Below are 16426 nucleotides of genomic sequence, written 5' to 3'. Positions count from 1 at the left end.
CTGAACACTGTGCAGGATCACAGCAGCTACAGATCACTGCAGGATTCACGGAGCTCCAACTCTCCTCCATCTTCACAAACATCATCAACTCACTTCACCTGAGCTGCAGTTGTGCAGTGGCTCCTGCAGTCCAGCTGTGCTTCTGCTCTGTCTTTATTACAGAAGGGGCTCCTGCTCTCGGCCGGGGGGTGAATCGCAGTTTAAAAGCTTTTATATTTGGCGGCGCTGACATTTGTACGCGGCCCTTTGGCTCGTCGTGTAGCGCGCTGGTCTGCGGGCGGTGAGACCCGCCTGGCTCGGCTGATATTTATCTCTCGGGCTGAACTTGTGCTTCTCTGATTGGCTGTTCTTACACCCACCTCTTCCAAACTCTGATTGGACACTTAACACTTAACCCCGCCCTTCAGCACAGCCACACCCCCTGCTTCAGTCACCACGGTGACGGGACGCGTTCCCTCAGCAGCGCGGAGCGTCATCCTTCACCTGCCGGGCTGCGAGTGTCCTCGGGCGGCGGGGCTCTAATCGAGGCCGGGGATGAGGCTGCAGTCTAGGCCCAGACCAGCGGCTCCCAACTCCCCGACCACGACAGCCCGGAGCCCGGAGGCTGTAGCGCTGCGAGCCGCTTGGTGTGGCTGCTCACAGGGGGACCCGATTCACGGCTCTCTACACCCCTGTACCCCACCCTCCCACACCCCAGACCCCAGAATAATCAATTAACCAATTAACACTCACAGCAGTTTATTACAGCAAATAAACTTTATTCTATATAGCGCCTTTAAAGGTGGCTTCTCAAAGCACTTTACAGGATGACAATAATAAATAAGAAGACTACAACAATAAATAATAATTCACAAAGTAAGACACAATTACAACAATAACAATAGAGGAGACCGTGGAAGGTGGTATTAAGAAGAGCAGAGGGGTGAAGAATGGAACCAGTTCAGTAAAGGCTTTTCTGAAGAAGGTTTTGAATCTGGATTTGAAGGAGTTTAGAGAAGGTGACTCTCCGATATCCTTGGGCAAAGAGTTCCAGAGCTTGGGGGCATAGCAGGAGAAGGCCCTGTCGCCCATACAATGTAGACGGGCTTGGGGGTAAGGAGGGCAGAATTTGAAGAGCAGAGGTTACAAGGTGGGGAATAGGGCGATAAAAGTTCAGACAGGTATTGAGGTGCCAAGCCATGTAACGCCATATAGGTGAGCATGAGGATTTTAAAGTCTACGTGGAATTTGACCGGAAGCCAGTGCAAGGACTCCAGGATAGGAGGAATGTGAACACTTGCACTAGACCTGGTCAGGATTCTGGCTGCTGAATTTTGGACATACTGCAGTTTGTTCAGAGTAGATTTAGATACCCCAGCGAGTAGAGCATTGCAGTAGTCAATTCGAGAGAATACAAATATGTTGATCATCTTTTCAGCCACAGTTAATTATAGCATAGGGCGTAGTCTTGCGATATTTTTAAGGTGAAAAAAAGATGTTTTGACAGTATGCTGTACATGTGGGTCTTAGCACAGTTAAGATGAAGGAAGTTGAGTCATCCAAATGTGTGTCAGAGATGCAATTAGATAGAACAGAGACAGCCACATCAGGGTCAGGTTTGGTATGGATGTATATTTGAGTATCGTCAGCGTAAAAATTAAAGCTGAGGCCATGTGATCTTAAAAGCTGACCAAGTGGGAACATGTAAATGCTGAAGAGCAAGGGGCCCAGTATTGAGCCCTGGGGGACACCAGACTTGACAAGACCAATTTCAGACCTGTACCCATTGAGAGACAAAATGACAGCGATCAGCGAGGTAAGATTTAAACCATTTGAGAGCAGTATCAGAGACTCCAAACAGTCTCGAGACGAGAAAGTAAGAAGTTATGGTCAACAGTGTCAAAGGCAGCACTGAGATCAAGAAGGATGAGTATGGAAAGAGAACCAGAATCAGAAGCTATTAGGAGATCGTTGGTGATTTTGACTAGGGAGGTTTCTGTGCTGTGAAGTTGACGGAAACCAGATCGGAGGGGTTCGAAAAGGTTGTTTGTCATGAGGTGGTTATGTAACTGAAGTGTGACAGCACGCTCTAGAATTTTAGAGAGAAAGGGTCAGTTGGAGATGGGGCGGAAGTTGTTAAGATTGTCGAGAGCCATGTTAGGCTTCTTTGGCACGGGGGTAATGGCTGCAGTTTTGAGGACCGTTGGTACGATGCCGGTGCTCAAGGATTCATGTATTATATTGAGGACAATGGGACAGAGAGAAGAGAAACAGGACTGGAATAAAGTGGTGGGAATGGGATCTAAAATAGATGTGGTGGGTTTCATGCGCGTAACTAGTTTGTTTAGGGATGCTGAGTCAAGAAGAGAGAAGCTGGATGAGGAGGGAGGAGGTATGGAAATGATATCCGTAGTGGAGAGAATGTGATGCCGGATGTTGTCAATCTTAGAACTAAAGAAATCTAAGAATGTGTTGCAAAGTTGTGATCTGTGGCAATAATAGTAGATTGGGGGATAGAAACACTTACAACAAGACACTCAAAAGAAGAGGAAGGAGGTATAGTTATAGGACCTAGATTGTAAAAAAGGTTGTAAATAGTGATGCCCCCGCCTCTGCCTGAAAGACCAGAAGGTCAAACAAACCATATCCAGGAGGAACTAGTTGGTTGAACAGGAGTCCATCGTTTTGTTTGTGCCTTGTTTCGGTTCAACACAGAAGGTCCAGTTTTTCTTTGATAATGTCACATAAAAGAAGAGCCTCGCTGTTAACGGAGCAGGTGTTGAGTAGCGCTGATCTGGCCAGTCTCGGGGATGCAGGGGGATATAAAGGATATGAGGCTTAAACAATGACACTATACAGCAGAGTTATTAAGCAGGTATCCATACATTTCCATCTCGGTCCCCGGTGTCTCTTATTTTGCTACCTTTGTCGTCCTTCTCGCGCTCATCAGGGGTTCACGTTATAAATAGGGGCGGGTCTGTGCTCCAGGCCCGTGCAGGCTGGGGTCAGGGGAGGTGGGGGGACTCCGGCGGCTCGCTGGCTGGGAGAGAGGCGGCTGGTACCCCGCTGCTCTGCCGGGAGGAAAAAACATGCATTACGTTTCGTGCAGGTTTTGATAAAAGCAGTAACTTTTTCTACGATAAATGCATTTTAAATGTTTTAACTCTCTCGCTTTAACCTTTTAACAAACGAGAAAAAGCGCATTGCGCAGGTAAAGATACAAAATACAAAAGTAGCAGTTTCAAGAAGCTGAAGCACGATTTTAATACCACGTTTCTGTCCGCAGAGTCGAAGCCACAAGTCCAGGTGGGGAGCTGCGTCAGCATGCGTAGGCTGCAAAGGAACAAGTAATAAGTTTATTCCCTGCTGAAAAAAAAGAAAGAAAACACGTTTCGGCCGTGGAGCCTTCTTCAGGTGTGAGCTACAGCCCGTCCGGCAGCTCGGACAAAAGTAAGTTTCGAAATGCATTATCTTTCAAGCCCCATCTTATAACATTTCCCACTCGGACCGAGAAAAGCCGACAGCCGTCGCCCAGGATCCCGCTCCAGCTAAATGGTAAATTTGAGAAACTTTCTTTGTTTGCAAACTCGCTATTTAAAGGCAGAGAAGCGACTCGGGCGTCGGAACAGCTAAACAGCCGCGGATTGAAGTCTAATTGCAGACTGACCGCACCTGCCTTCTCATTCAGACTCGGCCAATAGGGGCGGCGGATCCCGGAGCTGCTCGTCTCTGCTGCTAAACAGCGAGTTTTCAAACAGGGACACGAGAGACCAAAAATCCCCTAACAGGGACAGTTTAACAAAAAAATAAATCTCATCTGAGGTTAAAAACAGGTTTTTGTCTGAGCTAATCAGCTTGCAGCCCTTCCAGTGCACTCCACTGCAATAATCTGACTCAATCAGCTGCTTAATTACTGATGATGGATCATGCTCCACAGCTGAAACATAGTGTCTCTTTCCTTGTCCTTTGAGCAGGAAATAAACCTTCACCTGTTCCTCTGCAGCCTGCGCATGCTGACGCAGCTCCCTGCTCATACGTACTGCACATCTCCAGCTCTACAGCATTCCTGCTTCACCGCGCTGTGGAGGGTATTCGAGTAATTGCTGGGATCTGTCCATCAGCCTTCACCGGTATGTTAAGACAGAATAAAGCTGACTCACTTTCACAGCTGCAGCAGCTTTCTACAAGGCGTTAACAGTAGAAGCAATCACAACTTTTGTACTTTTGTCTCAAACATCACAGAACAGGAGGCAAAGTGTGAAACAATCTTCTTTCTGAGCCAGCAGAGGGGGCACTTCACAAGTCCTGTTGACCCCAGTGGAAACTGACCAACATTTTCCAATAGGTCTATACGACCACGCATGATGTAAAGCAATTCGCTTAAAAGGGAAAGACAGTCCAGCCCCTGTGGAGTTTAAAACACGTCTCCTGGGAGAATAAAGAATCCAGATTTGTGTTATTAATCCCGATTTTGAAACTATGCAGAAAGGTGCCAGACTTATGTGCAAGTAGTTGTCATTTGTGGCTTTTCTAATCCAGAACTCGAGGCTGTGCTGATTTTAAAGAGATGGAAGTGCTACACGTGTGATCTCGTGTTTATGAGAAAATTGGGTTTATTCTTTAATATGACGTTATAAAGTAATCAGTCAGACTCATCACTAACGTGTTTAGGAAACTCCAGTGTGATTGAGCCACACAGAATGAGAAACTCCCTCTGCTCTTGACAGCAAGACACGACCTGCCAGCGACGAATCTCTGATTAACCTGGACTGACAGCTGAACAGACAGTATTTCAGCTGGAGGCTCAGTGGAAATCAGGGCTCTAGATCACAGTTGAGCGGAGAAGAAGAGGCCAAACTTCCATTTTAAAGACGAGGTTTACTTTCTCTGCTATTTGGAACAAACAACACTATCCAACAATCCTGGAGTTTCAGCTGCGTCTGAGCAGATCTTTGGAATCGGCTACAATGTGTAAAATAAAAGGCCGCAAAACCACGATAGGAGCAACTGATTGACCTGCTCCAGAAATAAAAAGACGGAGACTGAAAGCAATACAGCCGAATTCATCAACAATGTGCCCTCCTTCAGCCCTGAATAAGTTGTGCAATGACGACTGAAATATAAAACTACCTTCTCTTTGTATTTCAATACACCCGTCCAGGTTCGCGAAGTGCTTGACACGTACAGACCAACCCACTGCATCCAATTCTGCAGCGACAGTTTTTATTTGTATTTTTTAGTGCCGCAGCAACACACCCACCTCAAGACCGCACAACAGGCACTAGGGCACCAGCAGCATCGTCACGGTAATATGACGTCACAACATAGGCGTACAAGGCGAAGCTGTTAACCAATCAGTGCAGGGGCTTCAGCAGTCTCGCCCAATCAGCGCGGGCATCGCGGAACCCGACGACTTTCCGTGGCTCTCGCCCAATCAGCGCGGACTTCGCGGACATCGCGGAACCCGAAGACTTTCTGTGGCTCTCGCCCAGTGATCGCGGAACCAATCAGTGCGGATAACGCGGAACCTGAAGCCTGTCCGCGACACTCGCCCAATCAGCACCGGCTCTCTTGCATTGGGCGGGAGCTTCGACGCTGTTGTCCAATCAGCGCCGGGGTTGTATTAAATGACGTGAGTGACGCGACTCTGGTCCAATCACACAGCTGAAATGCCGGGACAGTGGGTGTGTACAGGACTCTATGGAGGTGAGAGTTGAAGTATGCAGGCGTAGTTTAATAACCTCGTCTTGTAAATGTTTAGTATTAATTCAGTTTTTACGTTAATAAATTTGCACTAAATTGCCCTGGACATTCAGTTCTATACAAATACGAGACAGACACAATTTATCGTCCTGTATTAACGGTGCCTATATATCAACTTACTGATGAGATTAATTGAAATGTTCTGACTCCGAGCAGCAGTTCGTGATAATTAGACCAGCGGAAGTGCTGAGCACAGGGTCAGCTGCTGCAGTAGCCTGTGAGAGCTATGGAAAAAAACAGTTTAGCGTTTAAACGAGAAACTTATTGAGGTTATAGGAGAAGGTATTAAAATTAAACGAGAAACTGCGTTTCTATAAGACACCTGCGTTAAAACAAGATAATTAATTTGTGAACAATATTGCCAACTATATTAATATCTTGCATTATATATTCAGTAATATCATCCAGACAAACTAGCATTGACTCTACCGTCTCCTCTTTGTGCAAAGAGAGCTGTAAGTCTTGCTGTCAAGTCATCATAGATATTTTCCGTTTAAAGATTAGTCAAAAACCTCTGTACAGTACCCGTTTCTGCACTTTGTGTAAAGGCGAGTCAAACAGGACACGGCTTGAACCCAGGAGTGCTCAATCACAGCGTGTCCTACTTCCGGTCTGCAGTACTGAAAACAGTACAAGTGATCCTGAAGAGTCGTTCTCCTGCACAGCGAGGAGTGTGACGGTAGTCTTCTGCTGTTAGAATCAGTGCTACTTTGCATGGGACGATATTATTGCATATAAAATGCAAAATAATAATATAGTAGGCAACATTGTTCACAAATCAACTATTGCGTTTTAATGCAATAGTATCTCGAATAAAAGCAAAAATGTGTGTTCTCAGAGGCGCTAATAGGCTCCCGTTCTCTCCAGCTTCGTTCCGAATGGGTTTTCTTTGCGACTGAGCTCAGAGCCGGAGCCCAACTCCACGGGAGAACATTGCTTAAAAGGTTTTTTTAATACTTTTTTTGAGTTACCAAGTGTGGACATGTGGGAAACACAAAGCACTTAATATCCGTAGTTCAGTCCACCCTGCTGTGCTGTACTCGTGTGTCTCACATTCCAGAGACTTTTACAGTAACTTCAGGATTATTACTCGTCACACATTGAAGTATTACACAGGTATGATAGAGATATTTCTTCCCAGGCCACAGGAGTCTGGATCTGCACACCCTGGGAATATCAGTGTGATGGATCCTGTCTGCTTGTGCCCTCAGCAGCTCTGCAGCGCTTGTGCCAGCTGTCCTGAGGGCACTGGGCAGCACTGTGGGCCCAGACACACGCAGGCGACACACAGCTCATGCCCACCAGCGGCACAGGCCTGGACACATGAGCTCCAGGCAGACAACATCCAGCTCCGAGCATGATGGGAAAGCTCAGGGTCACATGCTCCAGGCCTGAGTGACCCAGGGGCCGGGGGGGTGCTGAGCAAACAGAGGAACAGCAGCAGCAGCGACAGACACTGACTCCTGGGTCTCCTGCACTGAGTGAGAAGCACTAAATACACTGGCAGGGGCATTTCCACACTCCCTGGGGCAGGAGAGGGAGGTAGCTGTCTCCTTGGGTGGACCAGTGTGGGGTGAAGATTCCTCCTGTGGTGTAGTGTAGGTTTCCATCTTGAATAAACAGATACAGAAGGACTCCTGCTTCATGCCAGCCACTGGGCTGTCTGCCCTGCTCCACACAGGGGGGTCATGCTGCTGCTCTCTCATACACTGGCAGGCAGCTTCACTCAACTGTCCATTTTTGTGTGCTAAAATTAACGCTCTGATTTGATCACTTAAGTATTATATCCTGTTTGTAAGCACCTGCCTGCCATTCACAGGAAACAGATCTGGGGTTTTGACACTTCATAGAAACCAGTTGATCAGTAAGTGAGCAGGACCAGCAGTACTACTGTACTCTGGAGTCCCTGCAGGTCTATATGGTGCATTTCTGCTTGTTGTCTCCTTTAAGCCCATGTTATCTCAATTAAAAAAGATGGGAGTCTATTAAATGGCTGTTGCAGTGTGAAAGAGCATTTACCTCCAGTCTGTGCTCTGTGTCAGAGTCACTGGTGATGGGACAGGACTCCTCTGACTGTCTGAACCTGTCTGGATTGATATACCTTTATTTCAGTGTGATCACTTACATACAGTGTTTTATCAGAGATGTGCTGCCCTAGAAGATTAACTCTACATCACCCCTGAGACATGCAGTTAGTTCACCAACAGGTGAGATCACTGACTGTACTTGTCTGTAAAGCAGAGAACAGCCTGTCTAGTGATGAGAGGAGGAGGCTGGTTGTCAGATGACATTTTCTCAAAATGAACAGCTGATGGTGAAGATCGAGATCTAAAAACTTTAACAGGCTCTTCTGTGAAGTAGAGGCTCACCTGTGTGGAAATCAGATAGTGGGGAGCAGTCAGAGACGAGAGGAGGAGGCTGATCATGATGATCGAGATCTAACATCTTGAACAGGCTCCCCATTTATAAGGACTAAAGAAGAAGCTCACCTGCATGGAAATCAGATTCTAGGTTTGAGTCAACACAGCTTTCGAAAAGATAAAGTCTAAACATTTACAGAGAAGTTCTGGCAATGTAATGCAGACATGAGCTGGGCTGCAGGAAAAAGCATCACTTTGTCTGTGAGCAGGGAGACACACTCATTGCCAGCCCACTCACAGCCCACTGGAGCTCAGCTGTGTGAGCCTGGTCAGTGCCTGGATGGGAGACTCCTGGGAAAGCTAAGGCTGCTGCTGGAAGAGGTGTTAGTGGGGCCAGTAGGGGGCGCTCACTCTGCTGTCTATATGGGTCCTGATGCCCCAGTATAGTGACGGGGACACTAGACTGTAAAAAGGTGCCGTCCTTCAGATGAGACATAAAACCGAGGTCCTGACTCTCTGTGGTCATTAAAAATCCCAGGGTGTTTCTTGAGAGGAGTAGGGGTGTTACCCCAGTGTCCTGACCAAATTTCCCCCTGGCCCTTACCCATCGTGGCCTCCTAATAACCCCCCTCTCTGAACTGGCTCCATCCCTCTGCTCTCCTCCCCACTGAGAGCTTGTGTTGGGAGAGTACTGGTGCATCATCCAGGTGGGGCTGCACACTTGTGGTGGTTGAGAGGATGCCCATTACCTGTAAAGCGCTCTGAGTGGAGTGTCAAGAAAGTGCTGTATAAGTGTAAGGAATTATTATTAATTAATATTCCCAGGGCTGGACAGAGTGGGCTCTGGACCTCACCCCCTTCTACTGGGCTGGACAGAGTCCAGAGAGACAGGTTGTGCTGCTGGGCAGTACAGGACACTGACGCTGCGCTGGGAGAGTGACCAGACACTGTCTTTCTCCTGCTGTCTCTCTGGCTCTCTCACTCTGTGCCTCTGTGAGTGTGATGGTGTCTCTCTGTCCCTCTCCCTCTCAGTCTAGTGTGTCTGGAGATGTTCCTCTGTCTCAGGTTGTGCCAGCGTCTCTCAGAGCGTTAGAGAGAGAGAGAATGAGCAAGAAGGAGAGGAGGAGGAGGGGTTTCTGAGTTCCTGTTTGCTGTCCAGTGCTTTAGTGTCACTCTGACCTGGCAGAGACTCAGTGTGACTCAGTGTCCAGCTGTCTCACTGGACCCTGCTAATACAGTCAGAACTATGGACACAGACAGCGTTTACACTGGGCTACAGAAACCAGCACAGAACGTGTACGAGACAGTGATCAGGAGAGCAGAGAGAGAGCCAGGAGGAGAGCAGACCAGTGAGTACAGAGCTGATGCACTGAGATACTGATACTCTGATACACCTATACAGTAACACAGTAAAGTAACACACTGAAATATCGACACACTGATACACTCCTACAACAACACACTGATATAATAATATACTGATACACTGACACTCTGATACAGCTAAACATTAACACGGTAAAGTAAAACACCGATATACTGATACACTGGTACAGTAACACACTGATATTCTGTTACTGTGACAGTGGTTCACTGATCGACTAAGTGACAACAAGAGAAGCTGATAGTGACAGTGTGTAACTGGTTTACTGGTTTATTTTGTATCATTTGTTCATCCATGTTTTTTATTTTTAATGGCTTCCTTGACTTTTTCACTGCCTGTTTCTTCCTCTCGTTTGAAGAAAACTTCTGTCCAACAGATTGTGACTCTGAACACACTGTGAACACACCAGAGAGAGAACACACCAGGGGGGAGCAGACCAGTAAGTACAGAGCTGATACACTGAGATACTGAGACACTGAGAGACACTGACATACTGACATACTGAGACACTAACACAGTAGCACTCTGATACACTGTTACACTCACACAGTTATACTCTGATACACTGGTTCTGTAACACACTGATAAACTCTGACTTACTGTCGTCTGTCTGTGACTCTGACAGCGACTCACTGATACACAACAAGACAGAATGAAAGACCTGATCAGCTAACTGACGCAGTGAAAGGTCAACACACCTGCATACTGACACAGTGTGTGTCTGCTCTGCTGCACTATTTCACCTTTATATCTGATCTGTTCATGCCTGACATTTTATTCTTTGTGTTTCCTGGTCTCCTTGGCTGTTTCTATCTGACTCTCTTTGTGATCTCTCTCAGTCAGTCAGTCTGCACCAGTGGGTCTTCGCTCTGACCACGGTGTATTTTCACTCCTCAGTGGTCAGTCACATGACCTCTTCACAGCTCTGGTGTGAGGAGACGCCTCTGTCAGCCCCCCTCCTGAAGTGTCTCACTCTGAGCCTTCAGCTGCTCACACCCCTCCTCCACAGTCAGTCCCAGTGACACCCTGCAGCTCCAGTCAGGGTGTCTGCTTGAGCTCCACTTCCCCGGCCACTCAGAGTCCTGCTGTGTCCAGTCTGTGGGGAGAATTCACCTGTCTCCCTCTCTCCCTAGCCAGGACAGTCCAGGAGTAGGAGCTGTGTGTCCATCAGCCTGGGAGTCACAGTGTGTGTCTTACTGGTCACAGTCATTGCCCTGGGGACAGTCTGTAAGTCTGATAGTCGCTCCTGTCATTTCATATGGACCTGTGTGAATCTGTGTCTAATCTTACAGAGATCAAATGGCTTTGATGTCTGAATTACACGCAGTCACACATCTCTTATATATGAGTGTGTGAAGCAATACCAGATATTCTGGGCTCTGATCAGCCTCTGGATATCTGCTGTTCAGGACTGTGGCTCCAGGCTGTGAGCTGCTGGGCTCAAGCTGCTCTCTTACTGCCTGAGACAGGAAGAGACTACAAGTCACATGACCTGAAAGTCCTAATTGCACAAAGCCAGTGAAGTGTTTAATTTCTCAAAGTATTTTTAACACCACAGTTGTGTTTCCTGAAGGGCTGTAGCAGTGTGAAGTGTTGAGGTTTCTGTATTTGAGCTCTGTTGCCATGGTGACGTTCCTCTGGTCATTCAGAGCTTCTCTGTGGGGAAGGTTGTGGTTTTGTCTTCACAAGCTAAAACAGAAAATAGCAGTGAACAAGACTCATGATTATAGAGAATAGAGGTACAAACACACTATAAACACACAGAAAAGGTTGAGAAACATATAGTATTATTAATGAGAGTGAGAATATGTGTACGAGCAGAATTATAACTGATCTATCTACAGTATGTATGTAATTACAGAGCCTAGTGTGTTGGGAATGTCCTCATTCAGAAATGATGTCATATAATACAGTATAATTAAAATAATGTTTACAGAGAGTTACAATTCAATATTCAATATAATGATTTAATTTAAATTGTTCACGTGTTCAATCTGTGTTCATGATCTTGAATTACCAGCAGGTCTCAGGGCTCTGGAGAGTCCTGTCTGCACAGAGCAACACCTGAGAGCAGGAATCAGTCTCTCTCCTCTTCCTTGAGCTCCTGCTGAGGCTGTTGTGTCCTCCCAGCAGTGTGCTGACCAGAGCTGAGCACAGTGTCCTGTAGGGGGTTCACCTGTGTGCTGATGTTGTGTGTTCTGGGGTTGTGACCTGCAGTGTGGAAACAGAACAGCTCAGACTGGGAGAGAAAACTTGAGAAGAAGGAGGAGGAGCTGGAGAAGATGAAGTCAGAGCTGGAGGGAAACCAGAATAAATCTGCGAAACACAGGAGTGAAGCTGAGAGATACAGGAAACAACTGGAGAAGTTCTGTGTGGACCCTTCTACTGGGAAGACAAGTAAGTGTGTGTGTGTGGGAGTGAGAGAGTGTGTGTGTGTGGGAGTGAGAGTTGAGTGTGTGTGGGAGTGAGAGTGAAGTGTGAGTGTGTAGGAATGAGAGTTGAGTGTGTGTGTGTGTAGGAGTGAGAGTTGAGTGTGTGTGGGAGTGAGAGTGAAGTGTGTGTGTAGGAGTGAGAGTTGAGTGTGTGTGTAGGAGTGACAGGTCTGCAGGGTGAAACAGCAGCAGAGAGGAGAGAGAAGACCTGTTTCTTGGACAGAGCTGGTCTTCAGGTTGGTCTGGAGCTGGAGCTGCTGCTGTTGGTAAGAGACGTGTTTGAGAAGACAGACAGACTCTCAGACATGAGGATAAGAGCCTCAGGGCTGTTCTCTACACAGTCAGTGACAATCAGGTGGAGACTCACTACTGACCCGTCTGTCAGTGTGAGTCTCAGTGCTGCAGGACTCCAGGAGTAACAGTACAGGAGCTCAGTGGTTGAGCGTCACTGAACTGAACTGAGTGAGTCTGTACAGAGGAGAGTCCTGAGGAATCCCTGAGGCTCAGTCAGTATTAATCCAGGTGATTCCTGTGTGTCTGTCTGTGTAGAGGAGAGTCCTGAGGAATCCCTGAGGCTCAGTCAGTATTAATCCAGGTGATTCCTGTGTGTCTGTCTGTACAGAGGAGAGTCCTGAGGAATCCCTGAGGCTCAGTCAGTATTAATCCAGGTGATTCCTGTGTGTCTGTCTGTACAGAGGAGAGTCCTGAGGAATCCCTGAGGCTCAGTCAGTATTAATCCAGGTGATTCCTGTGTGTCTGTCTGTACAGAGGAGAGTCCTGAGGAATCCCTGAGGCTCAGTCAGTATTAATCCAGGTGATTCCTGTGTGTCTGTCTGTACAGAAGAGAGTCCTGAGGAATCCCTGAGGCTCAGTCAGTATTAATCCAGGTGATTCCTGTGTGTCTGTCTGTACAGAGCAGCAGTGCTGTCCAGAGGGATGGAAGGAGGGAGACTGTGGAAGATGTTACTACGTCTCTACAGACCAGAGATCCTGGAAGTCTGCGAATCAGTCCTGCTCGTCAGTGGGAGCTCAGCTGCTGGTGATTGATGACAAGAGTGAACTGGTGAGAACAAGAGATTCACTGCTGTCACTCTGAGTGAGAAAGACTTTTTAAAACACTCCACTGAAAAGCCATTCAAGAATACAAGGAGCGATTTAATATTTCAAATAAAATTATAATCTCTTCATTATTCCTCTCCAATAAATGTTCCTCACCAGTCCCCTTATGAGCCCTTCATCAGTGTCCTCACCTTCAGAGTTTGAAAAGCAGTGACTATTTCCCCTGTACAGCCTGTGTGTGAACAGAGCAGAGTGAGCAGCAGTGTGAGAGATGAGAGTGTGGGGATGGATCTCTGCTCTACAGCTCACAGGCAGTGCTGCCCAACACCAGGCACAGTGAGATCATGCCCACTGTGTGCTCAGATACAGTTTCTGATCTCAGACCAGCCCTGTCCCAGGAGACACACTGCCCAGCTGACACCAGACCCACAATCTCCTTTCCTGCTGCTCTCACTGGCATGAAGGGCTGTGACAGTGTGGAACCAGCTACCCAGACAAGCCCCATCAGCGGGACGTTTAACTCTGGAAAAACAGCTGTTTCCTGCTCACAGCTGCACGTTTCCAAGGAAACCCAGTCAGACACAGAGATAGAAAATATCTGGTTAGAAGAGGAACTGATGGAGTTGAATTATTAATCAAGAAATGGCTGAGGTACTGTAATGAAGAGATGTTTATACATCCAAAACTGCCACTGATGTCTGGAACAGTAGAAATGAAAGGTCTCTAGTAAAGACCTCTAACCTGGTCTTGACTCTCAGTGATGATGGGAAACACACGTTCTGATTGTCTCTGAATCCAGCTAATGAGGCTGGATATGTGAGCTGAGGTCACTCTGTATGTGTTCACTGTGAGTCTGTTCTCTTTTGTGAGGAGAAGGAAGATGTGTTCAGGTTCAGATGGTCAGGCAGCTGGACTGAGTGTGGGTGTCCAGGGTGAGCTGACCCAGAGTCCAGCTGGACTGGTGCTGGTGTCCAGGGTGAGTTGACCTGCTCTGTGTGTCTCTGCAGGAGATCCTGGGACGTCTAGTAAAGAACAACACTATCTACTGGATTGGTCTGAGCAGGAAGGAATGGGGATCTGAGTGGAGATGGGTTGATGGAACAGTCCTGGACAAGGAAGTGTAAGTGTGTGTGTTGTGTGTCTGTTGTGTTTTGTGTTGTGTGTTTGTCAAGCCCACTTGATACTAGATGGTACATAAGCAGTTTCAAGGGTGTCACTGGGTCACTATTAACGATGAAACATAGTTTAGATACTGGAAAAATAGAATGTGGATTCTTACAGAACCTTAATCCACAGAACTGAGTCGGAATACACAGCCAGAGATGATGAAGTTCCAATTAACGCCATTAAAACAGATTAAAGGCTCCAGTGTATTTCACAATAAGAGTAAAAAAATGCAATTTTTAGGAAAAGCCAGAACATCGCATGTCAGAAATTCTCTCTCAGTGTTGTCATGCAGGAGGACTGGACTTCAGCCACACGTTTCAGTCCAGGTCTCTGCAGACAAGAGTCTCCTGAACATCACAGCTGTAGCTCCTCCCAGCTGTGTCACTTCAACCCCATCGAGAGACTCTCCAGCACTTTGTCTTCTGGAAATAATCTCAGAGACATAACAGCCTGGACTCACCTGTGATTCACCCTACACTCCTGCAGGAGACATGAGAGAGAAACCTCAGGCACACGTCTCACAACATCACAAGTTTAAGATCATGTCTCCACTGAAGTCAGATACTGTCTGACTGCTCTCATCTCACACACAGCCAGTCTGTCTGCAGCTCTGAGTCTCTTCTCTGAGTAGTGAAATTCACTCTGTTTTCCCTACAGACAGATGGTCTGAATCAGGTTGACAATCCTAATTCACAAAGCAAAAGGACTTTTTATTCAGGAGCAGAATCTCCCACAGTCAGTGAGTAATTCAGGGGACCTGAAGGAAGAAGCAGCTCTAAAGTGCTCAGAATGAGAACAAACTGAGCCCCTGCAGTGATCAGTCCCACTGACCTGTACTGCACTGCTGGTGTTTTATTGGTACTGTGGTGGAATCACTGCTCTGACTGTGTTGTGTCTCAGGTCCACTGACTGTGTTTTCAGAGTCTCTAACTGTGTGGCAGGAAGTAAGTCAAACAGACAAGTAAATATGATCTAACTTGTAAGAATCTGTAACTTGCTGAGTAAATCTTATTGATTAAAAAGAAAAGTTAACATGAGCTCCTATGTGTCAACAGCAATGTGAGGAATAACAGGACAGTTTTCACAGGAGGTCTTCTCTGACACAGCAGAGGGAGCTGGAGAGAGAGGTGCTGGTGTGTTGAGGTGAGCAGACTGGCTCAGTGACTCTGATCTCCTTCTCTCTCACAGGGTCACAGCTGGTTCAGGTTACTCTGGGAACTGTGGATATTGGAGTCTGGATTAGAAAACTGTATATCCACGAAACTGTGAAAAGACTCACCCCTGGATCTGTGAGGGGGATGTTGTGAGAGTCTGGCAGCCCCCCTCTCTGTCCTGAGGAGGAGGAGAGACCTGAGAGAGAGAGACAGTGTGTCTGCTGGGGCTCCTCTGCTGATTCCTGGAGATGATCCTGGTCTCTTGTCTCTCCACTGGTCCTCACTCTGTCTCTCCTTCTGTCCTCCAGGCTGGGGACACAGACAGACAGCAACCTGGGGATTTTATTCCAAACTTTTGAAATTTGTTGCATTTTTGTATTTTGAAATTATTTTTGTCAATGCTTATTTCTCAAAGGTAAAATTTCTGGTGTGTATTTTACAGATTATATTGTTAATATTTTGTATTTGAGACAATCCAGCCTGTGTGAAGATGTCTGGGCTGTGTCTTGCTGTGTCCAGTGGGCCTCTGTGTGTCTATTGTCTCCTCTGGGCTGTCAGTATTAATGGAGTGAGAATCAGTTCAGTCAGTGTTAATGGAGTGAGGATCAGTTCAGTCAGTATTAATGGAGTGAGGATCAGTTCAGTCAGTGTTAATGGAGTGAGGATCAGTTCAGTCAGTATTAATGGAGCGAGGATCAGTTCAGTCAGTGTTAATGGAGTGAGGATCAGTTCAGTCAGTATTAATGGAGAAAGGGAGCTTGGTCGTCTTCACCCAGGGAGTTTCACAGAGCTGTGTCCAGCACCAGTGTGGGACGTGTCTGTCCAGCCAGGTTCAGATGAAAGACAGGGCTCAGCCCCTTGCACAGAGCCGGAGTGGAGCTCTACAGCCTGGGCAGTGTTTCAGGTCACAGGGGGACATGGACACCCTCCTCACACACAGGGGACCAGCAGGGTCCAGCCTCCTCACACACAGGATTCAGGTTACCAGACTGAAAGGAGAGTTGAGATATTACTAATGTTCATAACCAGCCTTGTGGAACACAGAACCTAAACTGCATCTTTCAGTTGAATTGTTGCCTTTTCTTCTGTACTGAATAGTGACCTGGAGTCCCAGCGTGCACTGAGGCT

The 16426-nt window shown here is 47.1% G+C and overlaps 1 protein-coding gene and 1 long non-coding RNA gene across 4 annotated transcripts; one reads left to right on the top strand and one right to left on the bottom strand.

Annotated features, from left to right (window-relative positions):
* The first annotated feature begins 5413 nt into the window (after positions 1-5413).
* Positions 5414-16368, top strand: LOC148640531 (uncharacterized). Of its 3 annotated transcripts, XM_088619858.1 has the most exons (8): positions 5414-5685; positions 9135-9451; positions 9845-9925; positions 10624-10713; positions 11704-11883; positions 12833-12981; positions 13985-14097; positions 15333-16368. In XM_088619858.1, exons 2-8 carry the CDS (start codon positions 9349-9351, stop codon positions 15385-15387), a joined length of 771 nt encoding a protein of 256 aa, XP_088475984.1. In that variant the 5' UTR covers positions 5414-5685; positions 9135-9348; the 3' UTR covers positions 15388-16368. The 3 variants fall into 3 exon arrangements, with proteins under 3 accessions (XP_088475984.1, XP_088475983.1, XP_088475985.1); XM_088619857.1 differs by lacking the exons at positions 13985-14097; positions 15333-16368 and adding an exon at positions 13209-13971; XM_088619859.1 differs by lacking the exons at positions 13985-14097; positions 15333-16368 and adding an exon at positions 13175-13971.
* Positions 10992-11643, bottom strand: LOC148640532 (uncharacterized). The gene is made up of 2 exons (XR_015930384.1): positions 11504-11643; positions 10992-11175 (listed from the first exon to the last, which is right to left on the bottom strand). It is a non-coding gene; the product is annotated as an uncharacterized LOC148640532 (long non-coding RNA).
* Positions 16369-16426: the final 58 nt, after the last annotated feature.

This window comes from Lepisosteus platostomus, chromosome 25 (genome assembly GCF_059453375.1).
Source record: "Lepisosteus platostomus isolate fLepPlt1 chromosome 25, fLepPlt1.hap1, whole genome shotgun sequence".
Taxonomy (NCBI): Eukaryota; Metazoa; Chordata; class Actinopteri; order Semionotiformes; family Lepisosteidae; genus Lepisosteus; species Lepisosteus platostomus.
Note: the sequence above shows the minus strand (reverse complement) of the source record. Positions and strands in the feature narration are given on the sequence as shown.